This window comes from Zea mays, chromosome 2 (assembly GCF_902167145.1).
Source record: "Zea mays cultivar B73 chromosome 2, Zm-B73-REFERENCE-NAM-5.0, whole genome shotgun sequence".
NCBI classification, from domain to species: Eukaryota; Viridiplantae; Streptophyta; class Magnoliopsida; order Poales; family Poaceae; genus Zea; species Zea mays.
The window spans coordinates 223,976,467-224,000,539 of NC_050097.1; the positions used below are offsets into that span (position 1 = coordinate 223,976,467).

A 24,073-nucleotide genomic window follows, 5' to 3' on the forward strand; every position below is an offset into this window, starting at 1 on the left:
TCTTTCCTCGCCACGTGGTGCCCTTTGGCCTGCCCATCCGGTGGAGTTAGGCGCGGTCCTCCGCGCGGTCAGGAGTCGTCGCATGGGTGCGATGCCTTTATGCTGTAGGAGAGGGTACCCCTGATTTAGGGTATCGACAATAGTGATGTTGTTTGAAGCTGCTTGTATGAATTATGATGTGTGATGTAGTTTGTATGAACTATGTCATATTATGTTGAATGAAGCTATTGAATTCCCTTATTCTATGATGTATGTAGGATGCAAAGATTCTTGAGAGTAACTTTGTGATCGATCTATTAAGTGATCTATTAAGTTACGATGACAATTCATGTTGATATGTCATCCTTGCAAACATACAACTTTGACTTATCAATATCGCTAAAAATTTTAGATTAGTGTATGGGATTAGTGTGTTGTCGATATATTTGTCTATCATTCAAAATTCTATATTGATTCTTTAGAAATAATTTGTGCGATATTATAATGTTTGTTCGACATCAGTTCATTCTATTTGAGTTTGCGTATTTATAGCAATATTACATTTATAATATTTTGCCGCACGAATTTTATATATCATATTGATGTTTGTTGTTCCGTATTTATGTTCTATACTAATTCTCAATGCACACAGAAGATGATATTCGATCTCTATTTACCCAACTGTAGCAAGAAGGCGTATATAATCTGATATTCCTTGGGGATTTTTGTAGGATTGGTTACCATTTGTGGGGTTTTAATTAATCTGACTATATATAAGTACTATTTTTAATGTGCTGACACTCTCGAGTGGATTTGTGCGCATAATATCCATCAAAAGAAAATGTTTGTATAATTTTACATTTGACACTGTTGTCACGAGTACATCTTTTTTAGTTGTTTGTTGAAAAAATGGTGGATGTTAAGGTTCGAACCGTTGTCGTTTGGATTAAAGCACCCATCCTCTACCTCTGCAGCTCATGTTTCTTTGTGTTATACAAAAGATAGATTAATCAAATATTTAATTTAAACAAGGTGTACCTATGTGATATATAGATACCATAGCAAGGTGTACCTATGTGATATATAGATACCCACAAAACTCACTTTGTGCTATACCTGTGTGATATATAATTTAAGCAAGATGTACCCTATTTGAGACATTTGTTGGAGTTGCTCTAACACTCACATCTTGTTGAATATTTTGTATGCGGTTGCAACACACGAGCACGTAACTATTATAGGAGTGAAACAAACACAGCTAAAATATGGATTGAGATAACTGCTCACAACGGCAGGGTCAACCGGGATCCCCTTTTCATTTCACACGAACCCAATGCGCGTCGCAGGCCAGACCGCCAGAGAGAGAGGGAAGGTGACCGGGATAGAGAAAGAAAAGTAGAAACCCAAACCCCCGGCGAGGACGCCACCGTGGCGACGGCGGATGCGGCGGGGCTGGTCCCCGCGGACCTGGAGAGTCGGGTGATGGAGGCGGTGAAGGCGTCGGAGGCGCGCCGCGACCCGCCGCTGCTGCGGGCGGTGGAGCTGTCCCGCGTCGTCGCCGAAGAGGGCGCGGGCGCCGAGCTGGCCGGGATCCTCGTCTCCAACCTCTGTTTCGCGCACAACTCGCCCTCGCTCTGGAAGCTCCTGGGCCAAGCCGTCGCGTCCCGCCTCCTCTGCCCGCTCCACGTCCTCGCGCTCCTCACCCCTAGGTGCGTGTGTCCGCCCCCCCCTCCTCCCCTCCGCGCGCGTGCTGAATCGGTGCCCGTCTGTGCGTCCTCCGGTCACGTATCCGTGGGTGCGTGCAAGTGACTGATTTAGCGGTGGTTTTGTCACAGGGTGTTGCCGCAGCGGCGAGCGCAGCCTGAGGCGTATCGGCTGTATCTGGAGCTCCTCAAGTGTCACGCCACGTCGTCGTTGCTGGCGATGGAGGCTGGGCCTAACCGTGACAAGTAAGACCTCAGCTAGGAAATGTGTTACCACTAAGTGTGATTTAGTCAAATCTCTGCTATGACGATTCATCCGCTGTCTTGTGTGAGTATTTTTCCCTACTATTTAGATATAATCTCTCATTTTAGATCTGTATTGCCTGCACCATTATGTAGATTCGTGGCATGATCAAAGGTAAAAGCATTCCCTGCTAGCTGAATGTTTGAACCTTCAATTGCACCACTTAGTCAGGGGCGGACCTAGTGGGTGGTCCATATGGGCCACGGCACACCCTAAGATCATATAAGGTCAATTAGCATAGTGGTGTAAGTACTATCTTTTAAACTTAGCAGTCAAGGTTCGAGTTCTATTGATCTCTGTTTTTTGTTTTTTTTATATTTTTCCTGACACACCCTAAGCGTAGCAGCGGGGTCCGCTACTGCACTTAGTGCCAACATTCCATAGCTAGCTGAATGTTTGAACCTTCAATTGCACCACTTAGTGCCAACATTCCATACACACACTTCCTTTCTAGCTTTCTTTCAGATTTTTGTGTTATTTTTTTTCTTAAACGCGCAGGGGAGCTGCGCATCATTAAATTAAGAGAAGAAAACAGTCCAAAATGGACCAAAGTACAATGCCAAAATAGGCAAAACACAAAACACAAAATCACCAACTCCTGCTGCGCACAGAACTGCAGCCTCCATATATGCGCCTGGAAACAGCAGCACGCAATAGGAGACCGAACAGCAAAAAGTGCCAGCAGACCACACACACCTGCTCTTCACTAATCACCCAAAAGAACCCTTGACCTAAAAATTCCAGCACCAGGAACCAAAGCCTCAAGATGCCTAGCACCGGCAAGCCTCTAGAACTCAACTTCATAAAAAAAAATGCCTTTATGCCAATAATTGAAGGACTGACACCATCAAAAACCACCTTATTACGATGAAGCCGTAAACACCAAGCCCCCAAGATGATGATACTGTTAAAGCCTCTTCTTTTGGATTTGTGCACTTGCTTACTTACTTTCGCCCACCAGTCAGCAAAAGTGGTGATGCTTCGCCCACCAGATTTTGGATTTTTGTGTTATGATCTCAATTCGATCGATATGCATAAAATTTTTTGATTAAGACTTACGCGGTCAAGCTACATGTTTAAGATTGGGGTTCAATGGTGATGTTCTATGTTAACTCTTCTTTTATTCTTATTTTATACTTATATGCCAAGATTTATGCTCATATGTGGATAGCAGTCTAATACATTTTGTCATGCCATGACATTGGTTTTGCCCTCCCCTCGTGAACTTTTTGTTGCCCCCTTTTATTCCTCTTCAAGTTTTCTGGTCTCATCTTTTCAGTATACCCATAGCATCTATTGATTACTGTGATATGCTAGCACATTATAGTACTATACACCACTGGAAGTTACTCATAGATGGCTACTGTACTTCCCAGGATAGGGAAGTCCATTGCTGAAGCTTTGCAACTATCCAAGGTTTATGGATTTTCTGGAACAGAGTTTGGACATGTTGTCATTCTGTTTGTGTTGGCTGTTGTCAATAAACTGATTGATAGCATACTCGAGGATTGTGGCTTTCCATCTGCGATGGCAGAGGGGCAAGAGAGTGTATATGCCATTGAGGGGCCACAGCCTATGGACTTAGACATTAAAAGGGGATCTACTGAGAACCAAAATGAGCATCGCGAACAGTTACGCCGGAAGAACACTTTCATGGCTTTGGACGTGTTGCATATGATGGCTGCTGATAGAAAGATTCAATCATTTCTGAGCTTGATATTCCTGAACATGTATATTTTCTCATACCCTTTCTCACGGTGGTCGTCTATGTATTACCCACCTATGGATAAATTTAACTTCAACTGGTTGCAACTAAGGGTGAAGTTAGGTACAGAACATTAGCCCAGCATTTCACATGCAACAAGATACAAGGCGTTTTAAGTGTGCCCACCTTATTAACATGTTGACCATGAAGATGTTATATCCATGATCTAAGTATTTCTGTTCTTTCCATGCACTCAAACATTGCACTTGGGAAACATCTTGGTCACAATATCTGAAAAAAATTATTTTCAACTTTTCTTCAGTATACATAGGGATAACAATAGGCTTAAGCAGTAAATTTTATATAGTAATATATTGTTCAAAGGAAAGATAGATTTCTAGAACTTTTGTCCTGATAGATTACTATTTAGTCTTTTTTGATTTCCAAACAGTTATTTGATTAGAAATCAACTTCTCTGGCAGCTGTCAATTATTATAGTAGTAGGTTTTGTTACCTAAACGTTCCATACTTATTGACAGGACCTTGCACAAAAACTTTCAAAACTTACATCCCTACTCGTTTTGTATTTTCTCTGTTGCTAATAACCAGCATTACAATTGTGCTAAAGAGGAATTTTTTTCTAGGTTAGGCCTGAAAAGTTCAGTTCTCTACGCCAGAGGTTGAGTTCTATTGAAGCACACAAGGTGACCTTGGAGACTCTACTGCCTTCTGGACACAAAATTAATGACTTGTTAATAAACATCTGGAGAGTTTGCAAAGCAGGCTATCAACCAAATAACAAACACATTCTGGGTGTTCTTGGTAATATGGGATCCGGTGGCTCCCTTCTGGGCCAGCTTACTGGAGCTGGGAGGCCTGCCTGCTGGATAATATTTGATATATATGTGGAGAATGCAATTGATGGGAAGCATCTAAGTGTTACATCAGCTATCGGGATTATAAAAGGTACCCCTGACTCTCATTTTTGAGTTGTGATGACTATAATGCAAGTTTACATGTTGGTCCAACTATGTAGACAAAAATGATCTGCGTGTTTGCAATCAAATTATTCAGTTCTTGCAAGAATGACATGATTTTGTTACTAAATAGTGTTCCTTTTATTCAGAAATGACCAAGACAATGCAAGTGCTTAATGAAGCAAGCTGGCAGGAAACATTTAAAGCTCTTTGGATTTCCACCCTTCGTCTTGTACAACGGGTAAATGGATCTTCCCATGATAATTATGGATTATAGTATCTACATCCATGTGTCTTTCTCACTTGCAAAGTGTTATAACTAGGCTAGAGAACCTCTTGAAGGACCGATTCCTCATCTAGATGCAAGGTTATGCATGTTGTTAGCTCTTATACCATTATCAATTGCCGCGATTCTTCAAGAGGAAAGTGATATGTTTGGAGTTGAAGGGAACAAAATTCTTCCACAAAGACAAGGGCTTATATCATCTCTCCAGGATCTGATCCAGTATTCAGGACTTCTTGTACCACCTTCATCAGTGGTGAATGCAGCTAATGCTGCAGCCTCAAAAGCAGCAATATTTAAGGCCAACTATAAGGCTGGGGCTGGCAACACTAGCATGATGGACCAGACTGACTCTTCAATGAAAGCTGGTACTTATAATCTTGTCCTATTCCTACCAATTAGTTAATACTTATCATATTAGAAAGAAAGCAGAGACTATGCTGGGTGGATACACGCATAAGTCCTTGGTTTTATCATTTCTAATTTCCTCTTGAGGGGGCGCGGTGCAGTGTTTCACTATTGGTTTCTTGCCGAAGGCATTTCATGGGCCTCCACTAGTTGGGTTCCCATGATGACCAATCTTTGTTATCATATCGCTTGTTAGCTATGCTCGGAACATTTTTTAATGTCCTTATTGCTTCAGTATTCTGTTACTCATAATAAATGCATTTTTAACCTTCATCGTTCTATCCTTTTTTCTTAACCATTTTTCAGCTGGGAACATGCTCCATCTCATTATCGAAGCCTGTATCTCGAGAAAGTTGATTGATACATCTGCTTACTTATGGCATGGTTATGTTGTACCATCTAGGACTTTAAAAGATACAGCTTTGCCCCAAGAATCCCCCTGGCTGAACTTTATGAAAGGGTCTCAACTTTCAGAACCCCTTATTGATGCTCTGGTCGCAACTCCTGCTTCAAGGTGTGTAAATCAGTGTATAAATTCTAATGGCCAGTCATGACCAGTTTGCTCTTAAGACTTCTTTTAAACTAATAATTTACTACTTTAGTGTGCTATATACAACATCTGCTCTCGTGCCGAAATTTGAAACAAGAGCTAAAATAGAAGCATCCATATAGCATGCGATCTAAATTAGACTCCTGGGACTACTAGCTACCCTGAATCCCTGATTCTTTGTGTTTTAACTCAACTCTGCTTGATGTCTTGTTCCTTAGTTTGTACCTTTTTTTTTGCTCTTCATTGCTAGAAGTAGATACGATTTTCCACTCCTGGGGCTCCACTCATCCACAGATCTACTCTGCTCCATCTCCACTCGTGCATGTTTGCCTGGTTTCCTGGCCTCTGCTGGCAGCGCAGTATCCATGCATGTTGTCCTCAGTGCCTAGCTGATGTGGATGCGAGAGTGGAGATGGAGATAGTGGATCTGTGGACGAATGCAACTGGATTGCTCCTATGGCCTACACCCTACAGAAAATGGTGTGGCCGTGGTTGCGGTAGTCCGTGCAGGTGTGTGCGATGGAGGTGGAGTGACTGGCTGTGGGATGGGGAGTGGAGTGGATTGGATAAGGCTGCCTGGTTAGGTTTACAGATTTTATATGTGTTTCTCTGGTTGCTGTGTTGGTCCAGCCAGGCCTCTAAGCAATTGATGCATGACAGTATTGGATCTAGCTACTCGAGGCCTTGTGGGGAATCGGGGACCAGGGACAGAGGACCATCCCTGCCCCGTTAGACCCGAGGGGGGATCAAATTTTCCCCATTTGGTTCTCGTGGTGGGGCAACACCGCAACATTTGCAACCATGCCCATCCCTTTATAGGGGAATTGCCTGCTGGGAATCAAGGATCGTGTCCCCAATGTTATCTCTAGCTAACACCACCTTGTTCCTGTCTTGATTTGAAATCTGTTTGTTTCTTCAGACTTCAGTGTTGCGAAATTGGAGAAATTATACAAAATACAATATATTTTTTGCTCTCTACTGCTAGCATCATGATTATCCTGTGCTGGTTTGTAATCTATTTGTTTCTTCAGTGTTGCGGAATTGGACAAGTTATACAGTGTAGCAACAAATGGTTCAGAAGAAGAAAAAACAGCTGCTGCAAAGATTCTTTGTGGCGCATCACTTGTTCGTGGCTGGAACATTCAGGTACCTTGATTTACAGTCGTACACCTTATCGTGTGAAGACTGAAGGCATTCCATACTGTCAACATATAGCTGACTGGATTTTTTTGTTTCTTCTGTAACGTAGTTCATTATTTTTTAGGTGAATCAATCTGGCAATGTGGGGTTGTGCATTTGGTTTTCTTTTTCATACTCACCAAAGGGCACCTCCACTATTTATTTACTTTGTGATGTTTTGTAATGAAACTAGGAAAATTCAAACATTAAGCTATTAGCATAGCTGAAAGTTCACTATCGTTTGTTAGTCAAATGCACGTCGCAATAGTCCCAAAAATCGTCAGAAATGCAGGGACGTAGGGAGTTGACGTGTTGTCATATACCAACATTTTGGGGACACAACTAGTTACCTAAAAGTGGTAGAAAACCTTACAAACACACTTTTCTACAATGGGCATGGCGTATGTTTTTTTTGTAACAATTGTTGCTATATGTTGATGCACATTATGTCAGGAACATGTGGTCAGTATGGTGGTCAAGCTATTATCAGCTTCTTTACCCTCAGATTCCTCAACTTCAACTCCTGGGAGCATGAGCCACTACCTTGCTCATATGTCTACGTTGAACGAAATCTTACTCGGTGTGTCTTATGGTGATGTCATCCACATTCTTTCGTTGTATGGAATGGTAATGATAATTGCAATATAAATTTCTTATATGTGCTATTTATTTGTCAATCTGTTATTGGAATATTAAACTAGGTGGATGCTTTTGCATATTTCTATTTAGAACAGATCGTCACCACTAGCTGCGTGCTTTGCTTTGTCCCTCAAAAACGGTTTCTTATTTATTCATTATCATCAAGGAGAAAAGTTTCATCACATTGTTAGACGCTTAGAATGTTGATAGATCAGCGTTTCTTTACAGTTCTCCACAGGGAATTTTGTGTTTTCCAGTGTGCTGTGTTCTTTTTCAGTTTGTCTTTTAGAGATATAAGGCATGTTGTTGTTTCATGTACAAGTACAACAACAGTTTTGCAGCCCCTTGTTAACTTGTCATGTTTGTTAGTATAAGTTGTTGGAACTGTATCTGACTGTAACAACTTTCACTTGCTTCACTAACATTTGATGACTGCCCTTACCTCATTGACCAATAGGCGCAGTATGCAATTCTTTGTGCTTTGGACCATTTATTTAGCTATCCTGCAAATAATAGTGCTATGTGTGCTCTAATATTACTATAATACTATGTCACACATGAAAAACCTTTTATTAATTGGGCACAAAAATTATTTTTCATGGCTGCACTGGTTGCTGTTCCTGAATTTGAGAAAATCATTATGTGATACAGGTTCCAGATGTTGCCGTGGCTTTAATGCCACTATGTGAGGCTTTTGGGTCAATAGCACCGCCACCTAATCACAAGTCTACCATTCTTGGTGAAACATCTGTTTATTTGGTCTTCTCCTGTGCATTTCTTTGTCTTCTTCGCTTGTGGAAGTTTTATAGACCCCCTCAAGAGTATTGTCTTACTGGTCGTGGAGGCTCAGTAAAGCTGGAACTGACTCTGGACTATCTGTTGTTGATGCACAATAATCGCATTTTCTCAAATTCGTCTGCCCCTAATAGGGATTCTTACAACAGTATGGGCTCAGTCAATGAGGTCTCTGCTCAGCCGATTTATATTGATTCTTTCCCCAAGCTAAGTGCTTGGTATTTCCAGAATCAAGCTTGCATCGCCTCTACACTTTCTGGTCTTTGCAACAAAAACCCTGTCCATCAAGTTGCGAACAAAATTTTGAATATGATTTGCCGAAAAATGAATAAAGGTGGAGTATCATCTAGTAATCTTTCATCTACTTCTAGTAGTAGCGTTAGTGGTTCTTCTGTAAGTGCATCGGATGATTCTTACCAAAGGCCTGCTGTTCCTGCTTGGGAATTTTTAGAAGCTGTTCCTTTTGTACTTGAAGCTGTTCTGACAGCATGTGCTCATGGGCGGCTTTCCAGCCGAGACTTGACTACAAGTAAGTTGATTCCCCATATTGTATGTGGGTACCTCTTAGCATCATTATTTTTTTTGCTAATGTGCTACCGTACTGCAGGCTTAAGGGATCTTGTGGACTTTTTGCCTGCTTCTCTTGCTGCAATTGTAAGCTACTTCTCAGCAGAAATTACACGGGGAATCTGGAAACCTGTTCCAATGAATGGAACTGAATGGCCCAGTCCTGGTGCTTCTCTTCATTCCATTGAAGCTGAAGTAAAGGAAATTCTTGCATCTGCTGGTGTTCAGATTAACAGCTGCTATCCACGTATGTTCTGCATTCCGTTCTTGCGCATCAATTTAGTTACCTTGGTGATATTTTGTTGTTAGTATTTGACATCAATATGCCAAATACCTTTATTCCACTTATGTTGTCACATAAAGCATACATCATATTCTGTCAGGTGGTGTGCCGCCAATGCTTCCTTTGCCTATGGCTGCACTTGTCAGCTTGACAATTACATTTAAGCTAGATAGGAGTTTGGAGTACATTCAAGGGGTCATTGGACATGCACTAGAGAACTGCGCAGGGGGAAGTTCCTGGCCAAGCATGCCCATTATCGGGGCATTGTGGACACAGAAAGTGCGAAGATGGCATGACTTCATTGTCCTCTCTTGTATGCGTTCTCCATTTGGCAGAGACAAAGATGCAGTTGCGCAGCTCATCCGAAGCTGCTTTTCGTCCTTTCTGCAGTCATCATCCAGTGGTTCTGACATAATCGCAAACCGTGGAGTTGGGGCTTTATTAGGGGACTCAATCACGGATCAAGGTCTTAGGCTCCCAATGGCACCTGGTTTCGTCTACCTGAGAACATGTCGAACTTTCCATGACACATACTTCGTTAGTGAAGTGATCCTCAAGCAAGTGATTGAATGGGCTCACAAACTTGCAAATGGATGGTCTTTCAATGGGCCTCCGCAGTTGAAATCAGGCCGGACACCACTATCTTGTGCAGCATCTATGGCGCATCAGGTCGCGATGCTTGGTGGTGGTCTCCTATGCATAGCAGGTGGACCACTTGTGGTCCAGGTGTTGTATGAAGACACACTACCGACACTGCTGCTGTCAGCCAGAGAACAGAGTTTGAAAGACCCTGGGCCAGTTTCTAGCACACTCCAAGGTTACGCCATGGCCAACATGCTCTTTTACTGTGGTAGCCTACTTTGGGGAGCGGACAGGAGTTCTCCTGTCATGAAATTGTCTTTCCTCTCGAGGCGGCCACGGGTGGTGAGAAACCACATGGATTTCATAGCTGGTGTACTGGACGGACACATTCTTCTGGGCTGTGACCCGGGTACCTGGAAAGCGTATGTTTCTCAGTTTATGTTCCTGGTGGTGAAGTTTGTTCCATCATGGTTGCCGGACATAAAGCTGGACACGCTAAAGAAGATAGCAGCTGGACTTCGGAGTTGGCATGAACATGACCTTGCTCTATCCCTTCTTGAGCGAGGAGGACCACAAGCAATCTCTGTTGTAGTCGAGACCTTTCTGTGATCCTGCCATTTGGACATTTTGCCCCCCACCTGACATCGCAGCCGCTGTTAGGGTTTGAAGTCGGTGGTCTGAGGTCTAGCTGAAGTAATCAGGATGACCCTTCCAGAATTCCACTTGAGCAACCAGGATAACTGATGTTTTTCTCATGTATGGCGAACCCATTTTGTTTTTGTGAATTCAATACGGAAGAACATTCAACCTACTAGAGTCTAGAGTGTATTGACATCAGCCCTAACATGTAACCTATGGGAATTTCATTAACTTTATTGCACTGACTTCAGCCCTAACTTGTAACATACGGGAATACTCTATCGTGTTTTATATCGGCGTTTTAGTTGGGATAACCGAACTTTACTCTCCATGGTTCGCATCACTCTTAGGTTGGGCCTCTTTTGCAACAATGTTTTTCAAAGTCACAGTTTATAATATCATAATTTACTGTATGTTATGATATAACTATAATATATTTTACATCAGTCCAATCCAACATTTATTTAGAGACATAATATTTTAGTTGTAGTGTAGGAGATAGAACTGTAGCTACGTGCAAGCAATAAAAACTTCGGTTCAGGCCAAGGTTTTTTTGACTTCAAAAATATTGTGGTATTGGTAAAACTATGATTTAAAATCCATAGTTTTTGAATGTGCTATTAAACGTCTTTTAGTCTAAAATACGATCAAATATCTTGGTATGGTCTTGGAACTAAGAAAATATTGTGTTTCCAAACAGACTCTTATTATCCACACATTTCCAATCTAGATCTAGTACGGGACAATGTTATCAATCCAAACCAAAGCCACCATATTTTAATTTGTAGTGTTTGATTCTGTAGCTAATTGGGATGGTGCGGTTTTTTCATACCAAGGAGCGGTTCCGTTCGGAAGATTTTGAAGAGCTGAATAGTTTAGCATTTTAGCATGATTTTATTTTTTAGAGCCACTCTATCCTTTATGAAACCAATAAGATCTTGTTTGGGACTCTTCACTTTCATAAAATTTGATAAAGTTAATGAAGCATAGCATTAGAAGCTTCAGAAAATCATGAAGCTAAAGTTGCAAGCTTTTAAAAGACAATTAGATAAGTCATTTTATTTCTTATTTATATTAAAAATATTTTTAAAACCGTTTAAATTTATATCATACATCATAGTTTTACAATGAAGCTGGAACCAAACACCCTACCTTAAGCATGAGAGAGCAATTTTTGGACCAAACACACTACTCACATGCAGGTTGACACAAACTTTTCTTAAGATCAAAATCAGGGTGCCTCTTCCCCTTGTCGAGTTCTTTTTACTTGACATGTGGCTACGCGAAGCTATCTGCATTAGGTTTTAGTACAATGAAATGCTTTTGCCATCCTTAAATTGTGGTTTTATTTTTTATTTTTTTCTTTTATCTATGTGCAGATTATTTGAAGGAGACTTTTGGTGATACATTTCGAGTTGTCAGGTGCTGTGTTGCGATTTCCTTATGCATTGATACATATGACCTTTTGTTTGCAACATTCTATCTGACATTTCAGTGGCATTTTCATCCCAAACATCAGCCAATTGTCGAGACAGTAAAACCTCCTGTTGGACAATTCACCATTACCATTACCATTACCACCACCACCATCAACAACAACAAATACAACTGTAGAAAATATTGCTGGTATACCAAAACCTGTACAAAAACAATCTTCTTGTGATCTCAGGTGATGCAAAGCTGACTGCATGGGAATTGTGGCATAAGCACTAAAAGTTGCTGTGAGTTACCTCAGTTTTTCGTTTTCCACTGGTAGCTTGATACGATTGTGCATTCTAGTATTTCTGCAGAGCAGTGCCAATAAAAGACCCAGACATTGGGCGTGTTTGGTTCGGCTTTTTTCTGACCAGCTTATCTGAAAAGCTGGCTGTGGGGAAAAGCTGGCTATTAGGAAAAGCTGGTGGTTAGAATTTAGGTGTTTGGTTCGACAGCTGTGCAGAAAAGCTGTTCGTGAGAATCTACGTGTTTGGATAATCAGATTCTGAAATTGCAGATTCTCTTCGAAGAATCGATAAAATGAAACCCATAACGATGAAAAGGTCATTAGAGAATAATTAGAGCAGTTGATTACATCATAAGTCCAGTTACATTGTCATACTTCACTACGCCACTAAAGCATTAGCAATTGCATCTCGAAAAGCACTCATGTCTAACTCATCAGCTGTGGTACTACTAGTCTCACCTAAAGGTACATCATGACTGCTGCTACTAGGTCCTACTTCATCAAAGTCTCTATCGTGTAGAGCACTCTCTCTAATGAAGTTATGCAAAGTCATACAAGCAATAATTATCTTCGATTGTTTGGTAAGCGAAAAAGAAGGGAGACTTAATAGAACTCTCCACTTCATTTTAAGCACCCCAAACGATCGCTCTATAACATTGCGTAGTGAAGAGTGTGCATAATTAAAAACTTCTTTGCTACCAATTGGTTGCCTCGCATTTTGCCATTCGGAAATGTGGTACTTCTGACCCTTATAAGGTGCAAGGTAGCCCTTTCTATTTGGATAACCTGAATCGACAAGATAGTATTTACCTGCACAAACATGAAATACATAAATTCAATACGTAACCAAGTAATTAATACCATATGTCATAAAAACAACATATATAATTGTATACCTTCTGGTGGCTGGGGGAACCTGTCCGCATAAGTTATCAAAGTATCTTGTAGTACTCTAGTGTCATGTACGGATCCAGGCCATCCTGTGACAACAAATGTGAACCTCATATCGAAGTCACAAACGACCATTACATTCTGCGAAGTGTAACCGTGTCGTCCAATATATTTGGCTTACTCTGATGCCGGGACTGCCGCTGGAAAGTGACTACCATCAATTGCTCCTATGCAGTCCTTGAAGTGTGGCCAAAATCTCGCCTCTCGCAAACGCGGATGAATCTCGGTGAAATATGGGTCTATGGGCTTAATGATGTCAGATGACATCTTAAACAGTGCATCAAGGACTTCACTATACTTGCGACTAATTGTTTCCAAGGAGTGACCAAACTTATTTCGTATTTGCCTAAAGGATTGTGGACCACCACACGCCCACAAAAAAATGCCAAGTGCTTCCATAGTACTGACACCCCGGCTTGGAATCAGACCATAATTGTCCACCAATGTGTCATGCAATCGTCTAAACACAGTTCGTCGCATGCGAAACATATCGAAGCAGTCGTTACTATTGTCCAACGTTCTCTCCACCCATTGCAAACCAGTTTCAACCAATGTTCTTCTAGGAACCTGACTGATATTCCTGCCCCACACATCTACAACACATATAGCAACCATCAATTCTGCATCTGTGTCATCCATTTCATTATCAAATGTGTGTGCAGCAGGGTCAGACATCTGCATGCACATAAAAAAACAGAGACATATTCACATGTAACAACACTTGACATATCAATGTACAAGCACTGTTTTAAAGCCACATATATTCAGTATTCAAATGAGACAGAACGTTCACATTGTTCAACAGCAGACAACTCAGATTATTCAAATACAAGTTCAACTCGAATTTCTGGAAAACTGTTTGAAAGGTAAACTGATGCGGACGACAAGTTTATTACTCACTACAATCAAACGACAAGACTCATAAAACAGACACAAATAACGGTAATACTGAATAAGTCTCTGTTGTCGGACCACCACCAGCTAAGTGCACTTTTTAAGATCTATGTCGTAAGCATTGCGAAGCCAAGCGATCCTTCCTTCTTTTGTCTGCAAGTTTGCAAAAATATCTCTATACTTTTTCTCAGTCAATAGATGAGTGGCAAACAAATGTAATTGGCTTCCTTCTGGTGATCCATCATCCATAACTTGTTGCAGCTGGTTTTTAATCTCAAGTCGAACAGGGTCATTGTCAGTAGAGGTAATGGACTTGTTAGTGGTCATTGAACGCGACTCAAAAGCCTCCACTAGTCTTTTCATGTACTCTTCCCTCGAATCTTTTTTCTTCTTTGGTTTTGGAGAATCATGTCGCATCTTACGCTTCCCAGTAGCATTTGTGCAGGGGTCAGGTGTGCTGTTTTCACCCCCACCTAAAGTGGCCTCCAAATGATCATCAGATGATGAATTAGCATCCTCAACTCCAGGAACCAGGGTTCTTTCATTTGTGCAGACAATGGGTCCAAACATAACCTTTAGCTCATCCTCATTCTCTAGGGGGGCTGTTTTGAACATAATACAACCTGGCATTGCCTGCACCAACATGGTAGTTCCTAGTTTGAGATGGCCAAATACTAATGTTAGTCTACAAAACAAAAAAAGATCTACTTACTTCATTTTGCTTGGCCCACCACTCATCTGGCGCACTGATTGAACCAGTATGAGGGTCTCGACCAAGACCTGTAGCCCTTTCATTTAGAGTTTTCCACTGGGTGAACATTCTCTTCAACGAGTCCCACCTATTCTTCATTTGATCCCTTGTGTACGTGCGACCAGTGCGTTCCTTAAACTTTCTTATCAGGTTAGCATAGCCTTCGGCGTTTAGGAATTGTTGTGGCCTGTTCCGTGCATTGACCTCTTCTACACAAATTTCTGTGTATATTTTTGTTGCTCTACTATCCCACTTTGCAATGACTTTGCCAGACTTGTCCATCTAGTGCAAAACAAGTGTACACGATATGAAAATACGTATTAAACTGCTTTTACTAAGGAAACAAAGTAAACAGTTAACTGATCATATCATAAAATAAGGTAGTACCATAAGGAGTCACATTCGGTTTGACATAATTACATATAAAGACTTAACGAAGTCATGTTCTGGTAGACACAAAAGCACAGGGAAGAATATACAACTGCGCAGTAAGCAAAAGGTTGATCTCTCCCTGTTACCCTAACACCTGTAAGCTAGGTTGACCATGTACTAAATTAAACCTCATTGTCACTAAATGACGACATCTGATCCGAATCATATTCAACACCCCAGAACATTTCGAAATGCTCCGCAAAGTCCCAATCAGGAGTAAGGTCGTCGTCAGCAGGGGGTGGTGAGGACAAGGTAGAAGGTTCGTAGCTGCTGTCACCCGGGTTGTTTACGTTGTTCACGATGTCCAAATTCTCTTGCAACACCAGAGAGTCTTGCTCCAGCATGCAAGCTATGTCCTCCAATGCTACACGAAGTTTTGTAGCGTCAAATGAGGTCAACCCGCGACCAGGACGGATTGTTTCCCTCGCTACCGACAAAATCTTGTCCGCAATCTCTTGCATCCTTCCAATTGCCTTGTCGGCTATGGAGTCAGCTGAATCCATCTGATGTGGATTTATTAGGTCGTTAGTATACCAGACATGGGGACTATGTACACAAATTTGGCTTACTTTTCCAGTGCCTAGGCTGCTAACAAAGGAGGCTATACCAAACATTTACTACTAACTTCTGTACTTTTGACACTACAAACACAGTTTGAATGGAGTAACCAAAAAATGTGAACATATGAACAATTACTGCTTAACATACACAATGTTAATGACAAGAAGGGGAAAATTATTAAATGTGAACATCACCTTCGTTGGAGTGGAGATTTTGTGATGCAACAGAGAGACGAACAGCTAACACCCCGAGATCTGAACATCAAATAAACAGGATTTTCGTTATTAAGCAGTTCACAATTGGCTTCATTACAGTGGGAAGTTTGAACCACACACGTCGATGCAACCTAAAGCATAATCACTACATGGAGTACACCGGATCCGTAACACGACATCAGGGAAGAAGGGTATGGAAGGTTGGAATGCAACGACGGAGTCCAACCTTGCGGAAGACCTAGCGGCGGCGAGGTGAAAACCCTTGCGACGTCAACGGGGGACGAGCGGATACGGAAGACCTGGCGGCGGCGAGGTCAAAACCCTAGCGACGATGCAGCCACGTCTACGGGGGACGAGCGGATACGGAAGACCTGCCGGCGGCGAGGTCAAAACCCTAGCGACGATGTAGCCACGTCTACGGGGGACGACCGGATACGGAAGGACCTGGCGGCGGCGAGGTCTTCCGTATGGACGATGCGGCGAGGTGAAAACCCTAGCGACGATGCAGCGGGGGACGAGCGCATACGCAACGGAATGGAGGAATGTACCTGCTGAGCGAATGCCGCGGAAGGGGAGACAGGAGTGTGGTCGAGGCCGCCGCACCGATGCGGCGGAGGAGCAGGCGGCGGTTGAGGGAGAGAGCTGAGGCTTCCAGAGGACGCTGGGCTCGGGCGGTGGATGCAAACCCTCGCGAATAGCCGGATTCCAGCGGACGCGTGGGTCGGGCGGCTTCTGATTTCCTGTACAAGGCCGGCTTCCGTGGGAAGCGCGACCGCCAGAAGCTGGCCCAGAAGCTAGGCGTTTGGCCGCGGCTTCAGCTTCTGGCGGCCAGAATCGGCCCAGAATCCCAAACAAACAGGCACATTATTTCAGGTATCGCAGGAGGATGGATCCAAGAGAGAATCAGTCGAGTAGATATGGATGGCCTCAAATCGAAATTCGCAGTTTACACGACCAAAAAAGGGAACTACATGATCCTGTGGAACTCACATTTTTTGGTTGGCACCGACGAGGTGAAGCAAGATTTCCTTCGCTAAGCGAAACCTTCAAAATTAGGAATAGATCACAGGTGAGATTCTGGAAGAGTAGGTAGTTAGGCGACATACCTTAAAAAAATCAGTATCCCTCTTTATTTGAAGGAATTTCGAGATAGTCAAAAAAGTGTTAAAAATCAGATATCATAAATCTATCTTGGAGGTGATTTTTTATTTTGCCTAAGCTTGTTGCTTGGAATGAATTATGCCAGAAGCTTGGTAACATAGCTGTTAGGGACTTATTCTTAAATGCTATGAGTTAAAAACAAGACAACACAAAATGTTAATAATTAAAGACCTTCGTCCTTCGAAGCATTATCTTCTTTAGGGGTATAATGATCTTCAGACGAAGGTTATGAAGGACGTACCTTCATCATTTCGGTATATAATAAAATAAATAGAAGCAAATGAAAACATGGAAAATGACATGAATAGTTATATAACATTATCAGAACATTTTTATTATCTTCTCATGAATAAACATGAACAATATCAAATTATATTTATACCTTCAGCTTGATAGGAGGTAAAACTCCAAGCGTGACGTGCGAGTGAATACAGTCAGCGTGAACAGTACGGTGTCACTGTTCATCTATTTATAGGCACATGACGCAGTCTACGTAGAATTACATTTATGCCCTTGACATTTACTATTGACTTAGGGATAATCTATTGGGACTAGACAACCTTTTCCCCTTTAAGTCGGTTTCATTTTCCACCGCTAAGCCGAAGCTTTTCCACAGGTAGCTTCGGCACTGATTCATCCTTCTCCCGAACCGCGCTCTTCATATCATGTACAACTTCATCCCATGTCCGAAGGTTCCTGTACATGTATTATACTTGAGAAACATGTCATTCGTGTTTTTGAAGACCTTCAGAAGACGAAGGCCCCCAACAATAGCTTTAACACAAGATCATGACATTTTTAGCTAGAACTTGCATCTAAATGGACAATTCTCGGTGAAGTATCTCTATCTGGCCCTAACCAAGGAAGATGTGCCAAACCAAAATAAGAGATTATGGAAAATAAAAGCACCCCTCAAAATTAAGATTTTTCTATGGTATCTTTATACGGGAGTTATCCTTACCAAAGATAACCAGGCTAAACGAATTTGGAAGGGTAAACCATGTAATCTATATCAAGACATTGAAACAATCCAACACTTGTTTTTTGTATGTCGATGTTGCTCGTATGGTTGGAGCCTAGTGTTTTGAGCGTTAGAAATCCCGAAACCAACTTCCACTTCAAATATGTTCGGGATTTGGCTTTCATAATTTGACAAAAATAAAAAATACCCCTATTACGAGTATCAACCATCTATTAATCACTCTGACTTAGTACAAACATCTGGTTTGCAAAAAAAATTATGACACCTTTATAGGTTATTTTCACTACTACCCACTCACTACGACCTAGGGTTGTACCACGGAGACACGAGCAACATTCTATGGTGATAAGCAGGGGCAAATGCAAAGGGGACTGTCGGGCTGCAACCCCGCCCCGACCGTGGGTTAAAAGTAGTAAGAGCATATCTCCAAGCTATGTCATGTAACACTCCGTCCACTCTCGGACCGGCGATACATACTCCTGGCAGCCCTCTAGGACCATAGACCATCCTCACAGATCAACATGAGTCTTTTGTGCGCACTTTGTCCTAACTCATTCGCAACCGAGAAGACTTCCCGGTCGGTCAACCATCCAAGATTGCTCCAGGCCAAGCACGATTAACCTAGAGGTTTTTTCGAGGTACGATTTTGAAAAAAAGAAGATGCATCTTATTAGTATGAGTATTCTATTGACCTTATTAAGCCTTAGGTCATGATATCACACAATACACTTGGGCTAGGTGAGAGCACCTAGAGGGGGGGGGGTGAATAGGTGATCCTGTAAAACTTAAAACTTAACACCACAAACTTGATTAAGAGTTAGAACAATGAAATCAAGTGAGTAGAAAGGAGAGCTCCTGTGAAGCACAATAGACACAATAAGGACAAGCACAAGAGACACGAGGATTTATCCCGTGGTTTGGCCAAGTACAAAACTTGCCTACTCCACGTTGTGGCGTCCCAACGGACGAGAGTTGCACTCAACTCCTCTCAAGTGACCCAATGATCAACTTGAATACCACGGTGTTCTTCTTTACTTTTCTCTTTCCCGTTTGCGAGGAATCTCCACAACTTGGAGTCTCTCGCCCTTACAATAAGAATCACAATAAAGCACTAGAGTAAGGAAGGGAAGCAACACACTCAAATCCACAGCAAATACGCACACACAAGACCAAGACTTGAGCTCAAAAGAGTATCGCAAGGTTCTCACTAGAATGGAGCTCAAATCACTAAGAATGTCGAACAAGTGTGCGAGAATGAAGTGTGAATGATCAACAATGCTCAAGGGTTGCTTGGTGTACTCCTCCATGCGCCTAGGGGTCCCTTTTATAGCCCCAAGGCAGCTAGGAGCCGTTGAGAGCATTCCAGGAAGGCAATTCTTGCCTTCTGTCGCCTGGCGCACCGGACAGTCCGGTGCAGATTTCTTTCCTTCTTTGGCGAAGCCGACCGTTGGCGGTTCAGAGCCGTTGGCGCACCGGACAGTCCGATGCCCCCTTCTGACCGTTGGCTCTGCCACGCGTCGCGCGCGGATTATGCGGTCGACCGTTGGCCCGGCCAACAGTTGGCTCACCGGACAGTCCGGTGATTTATAGCCATACGCCGTTAATTGCTTTCTGAGAGCAGCCAGTTGACAGACGCCGGCCTGGCGCACCGGACACTGTCCGGTGCACCACCGGACAGTCCGGTGCACCCAGACCGAGCTGTCTTTGGCTGAACAACGCCATCTCTTTTCCAACTTGATTTCTCCTGTTTCCAGCACTTAGACACAATACATTAGTCTCCAAAACAATGTACTAAGTCTTAGAAACATACCTTTTTACTTGATTTGCACTTTATCCATCACTTTGCATAGATTAACATAAGTCCACTTGTGTTGGCACTCATTCACTAAAATACTTAGAAATGGCCCAAGGGCACATTTCCCTTTCAATCTCCCCCTTTTTGGTGATTTATGCCAACACAATAAAAAGCAACTAAAGGAAGTGCAACATCAATTCAAATGAGAACTCAAAATTGTTTTGATTCAAATTTGGCATATATGGATCATTCTTTGCCACCACTTGGTTTGTTTTTGCAAATCAAATTCAATTTCCTATCTCTATGTCAAACACACTTGTTGAAACATAAAGAGAGATATTTCAAGAGAAATTGATCAAAGATTCAAAAACTCCCCCTTTTTCCCATAATCAAGCATTCTCTCCACAAGAGACCAATGTTTTGTCAATAAGAGACAAAAGTATTTTGACAACCAAAAACCCTAACTCTACTATTTTCAAAATTCTCAAGTGGTAGCTGATCCATTTCTTGCTTTGGCCTTATTTTCTCCCCCTTTGGCATCAAGCACCAAAACGAGATCAATTTTGGCCCTTTAACCCCATTGCCTCACCAAAATCTTCAACTAAGAGTAAAAAGGCAATAAGAGTACGAAGATGAACTTGGAGTCAGATACTCTTTCATCGGAGTGCAGTGGAAGTCTTGTATAGTCCAAGTCCACCTTTTCCCTTTCAAACCTCCTTTGAGACTAAATTAAGCAAACTCAAGCACACAGTTAGTCTCAAAGGGTCAAGTTGTAGCACATCTCCCCCTAGATATGTGCATCACTTGCAATGGACTTGTGAGGTCCGGGGAATGCTTGTACAACTTGAGCACCATAAATAAACAACAAAGTGCATTAAGGAACATGATCAAGGCATAAAACACATGTATGCTATAAATCAATCCAGGTTCCGCGAATCTAAGACATTTAGCTCACTACGCAGCTTGCAAAAGGTCGACTCATCTAGAGGCTTGGTAAAGATATCGGCTAGCTGGTTCTCGGTGCTAACATGAAACACTTCGATATCTCCCTTTTGCTGGTGGTCTCTCAAAAAGTGATGCCGGATGTCAATGTGCTTTGTGCAGCTATGTTCAACAGGATTATCCGCCATGCAGATAGCACTCTCATTATCACATAGGAGTGGGACTTTGCTCAGATTGTAGCCAAAGTCCCTGAGGGTTTGCCTCATCCAAAGTAGTTGCGCGCAACACTGTCCTACGGCAACGTACTCGGCCTCAGCGGTGGATAGGGCAACAGAAGTTTGTTTCTTAGAACTCCACGACACCAGGGACCTTCCTAAGAATTGGCACGTCCCCGATGTACTCTTCCTATCGACCTTACATCCAGCATAGTCGGAGTGTGAATATCCAATTAAGTCAAAGGTATACCCCTTTGGATACCAGATCCAGAAGCAAGGCGTAGCGACTAAATATCTAAGAATTCGCTTCACGACCACTAAGCGACACTCCCTTGGATCGGATTGAAATCTAGCACACATGCATACACTAAGCATAATATCCGGTCTACTAGCACATAAATAAAGTAAAGACCCTATCATAGACCGGTAAGCCTTTTGATCAACGGACTTACCTCCTTTGTTGAGGTCGGTGTGTCCGTCGGTTCCCATTGGAGTCTTTGCGGGCTTGGCGTTCTTCATCCCAAACCGCTTGATCAAGTCTTGCGTGTACTTCGTTTGGGAGATGAAGGTCCCATCCTTGAGTTGCTTCACTTGGAACCCAAGGAAATAGCTTAACTTGCCCATCATCGACATCTCAAACTTTTGAGTCATCACCCTGCTAAACTCTTCACAAGACTTTTGGTTAGTAGAACCAAATATTATGTCATCGACATAAATTTGGCACACAAAAAGATCACCATCACAAGTCTTAGTAAAAAGAGTTGGATCGGCTTTCCCAACCTTGAAAGCATTAGCAATTAAAAAGTCTCTAAGGCATTCATATCATGCTCTTGGGGCTTGCTTAAGTCCATAGAGCGCCTTAGAGAGCTTACACACGTGGTCGGGGTACCGTTCATCCTCAAAGCCAGGGGGTTGCTCTACGTACACCTCCTCCTTGATTGGCCCGTTGAGGAAAGCGCTCTTCACATCCATTTGGAACAACCTGAAAGAATGATGAGTAGCATAGGCTAACAATATGCGAATTGACTCTAGCCTAGCCACAAGAGCAAAAGTCTCCTTAAAGTCCAAACCTACGACTTGGGCATAACCTTTTGCCACAAGTCGTGTCTTGTTCCTTGTCACCACCCCGTGCTCGTCTTGTTTGTTGCGGAACACCCACTTGGTTCCCACAACGTTTTGCTTGGGACGAGGCACCAGTGTCCAAACTTCATTTCTCTTGAAATTGTTGAGCTCCTCTTGCATGGCCAACACCCAGTCCGGATCTAGCAAGGCCTCTTCTACCCTGAAAGGCTCAATAGAAGAGACAAAGGAGTAATGCTCACAAAAATTAACTAATCTAGAACGAGTAGTTACTCCCTTGCTTATGTCACCCAATATTTGGTCGACGGGATGATTCCTTTGAATCGTTGCTCGAACTTGGGTTGGAGGTGCCGGTTGTGCTTCTTCCTCCATTAAATGATCATCTCGTGCTCCCCCTTGATCACACGCCTCCTCTTGATGAACATGTTCATCTTCTTGAGTTGGGGGATGCACCGTTGTTGAGGAAGAAGGTTGATCTTGCTCCTTTTGTTCCAGTGGCCTCACATCTCCAATCGCCATGGTGCGAATTGCAGCCGTCGGAACATCTTCTTCATATACATCATCAAGATCAACAACTTGCTCTCTTGGAGAGCCATTAGTCTCATCAAATACAACGTCGCTAGAGACTTCAACCAAACCCGATGATTTGTTGAAGACCCTATACGCCTTTGTATTTGAGTCATAACCTAACAAAAACCCTTCTACAGCTTTGGGAGCAAACTTAGAATTTCTACCTTTCTTCACTAGAATGTAACATTTGCTCCCAAATACACGAAAGTAAGACACATTGGGTTTGTTACCGGTTAGAAGCTCATATGAAGTCTTCTTGAGGAGGCGATGAAGGTAGACCCGGTTTATGGCGTGGCAAGCCGTGCTCACTGCTTCCGTCCAAAATCGTTCGGGCCTCTTGAATTCACCAAGCATCGTCCTCGCCATGTCTAGTAGCGTCCTGTTCTTCCTCTCTACCACGCCATTTTGTTGTGGTGTGTAGGGAGCGGAGAGCTCGTGCTTGATCCCTTCCTCCTCAAGATACTCCTCCACTTGAAGGTTCTTAAACTCGGACCCATTGTCGCTCCTTATCTTCTTCACTTTGAGCTCAAACTCGTTTTGGGCTCTCCTTAGGAAGCGCTTGAGGGTCCCTTGGGTTTCAGATTTATCCTGCAAAAAGAATACCCAAGTGAAGCGGGAAAAATCATCAACTATAACAAGACCATACTTACTTCCTCCTATACTTAGATAGGCGACGAGTCCGAAGAGGTCCATATGAAGTAACTCCAGGGGTCTTGATGTTGTCATCACATTTTTGGCATGATGAGAGCTTCCCACCTGTTTACCTGCTTGACAAGCTGCACAAGGTCTATCTTTTTCGAAAGTTACATTAGTTAGACCTATCACGTGTTCTCCCTTTAGAAGCTTGTGAAGGTTCTTCATCCCCACATGTGCTAAACGGCGATGCCACAGCCAGCCCATGCTAGTCTTAGCAATTAAGCATGCATCTAGACCGGCCTCCTCTTTTGCAAAATCAACTAAATAAAGTTTGTCGTCTAGTACACCCTTAAAAGCTAATGAACCATCACTTCTTCTAAAGACAGACACATCTACATTTGTGAATAAACAATTATATCCCATATTACAAAGTTGACTCACAGACAACAAGTTATATCCAAGCGACTCAACTAAGAACACATTAGAAATAGAGTGCTCGGATGAAATAGCAATTTTTCCTTACCCTTTCACCTTGCCTTGGTTCCCATCACCGAATATGATTGAATCTTAGG

At 42.6% G+C, this 24,073-nt stretch overlaps 2 protein-coding genes across 2 annotated transcripts; one reads left to right on the forward strand and one right to left on the reverse strand.

The window, feature by feature from the left end:
- The first annotated feature begins 1,145 nt into the window (after nucleotides 1-1,145).
- LOC100502369 (mediator of RNA polymerase II transcription subunit 33A) lies at nucleotides 1,146-10,922 on the forward strand. Its single transcript, XM_008670346.4, has 12 exons — nucleotides 1,146-1,688; nucleotides 1,815-1,928; nucleotides 3,363-3,716; nucleotides 4,341-4,657; nucleotides 4,818-4,909; nucleotides 4,992-5,319; nucleotides 5,666-5,873; nucleotides 6,941-7,055; nucleotides 7,542-7,715; nucleotides 8,379-9,051; nucleotides 9,130-9,336; nucleotides 9,473-10,922. Exons 1-12 carry the CDS (start codon nucleotides 1,462-1,464, stop codon nucleotides 10,561-10,563), a joined length of 3,900 nt encoding a protein of 1,299 aa, XP_008668568.2. The 5' UTR covers nucleotides 1,146-1,461; the 3' UTR covers nucleotides 10,564-10,922.
- A 3,326-nt stretch (nucleotides 10,923-14,248) lies between these two features.
- Nucleotides 14,249-15,194, reverse strand: LOC109944420 (L10-interacting MYB domain-containing protein-like). The gene is made up of 2 exons (XM_020549180.1): nucleotides 14,874-15,194; nucleotides 14,249-14,794 (listed from the first exon to the last, which is right to left on the reverse strand). Exons 1-2 carry the CDS (start codon nucleotides 15,192-15,194, stop codon nucleotides 14,249-14,251), a joined length of 867 nt encoding a protein of 288 aa, XP_020404769.1.
- Between the last annotated feature and the right edge of the window lie 8,879 nt (nucleotides 15,195-24,073).

Bases quoted from the DNA above. Each gene is read 5' to 3' on its own strand.
- LOC109944420 (XM_020549180.1), bottom strand. From the start codon at position 15,194: ATGGACAAGTCTGGCAAAGTCATTGCAAAGTGGGATAGTAGAGCAACA. The intron at 14,795-14,873 runs GTAAGTAGATCT...ATGTTGGTGCAG, and splicing joins GGTGGGCCAAGCAAAATGAA to GCAATGCCAGGTTGTATTAT.
- LOC100502369 (XM_008670346.4), top strand. From the start codon at position 1,462: ATGGAGGCGGTGAAGGCGTCGGAGGCGCGCCGCGACCCGCCGCTGCTG. The intron at 4,910-4,991 runs GTAAATGGATCT...TGTTATAACTAG, and splicing joins CCCTTCGTCTTGTACAACGG to GCTAGAGAACCTCTTGAAGG. The intron at 9,337-9,472 runs GTATGTTCTGCA...ATATTCTGTCAG, and splicing joins GATTAACAGCTGCTATCCAC to GTGGTGTGCCGCCAATGCTT.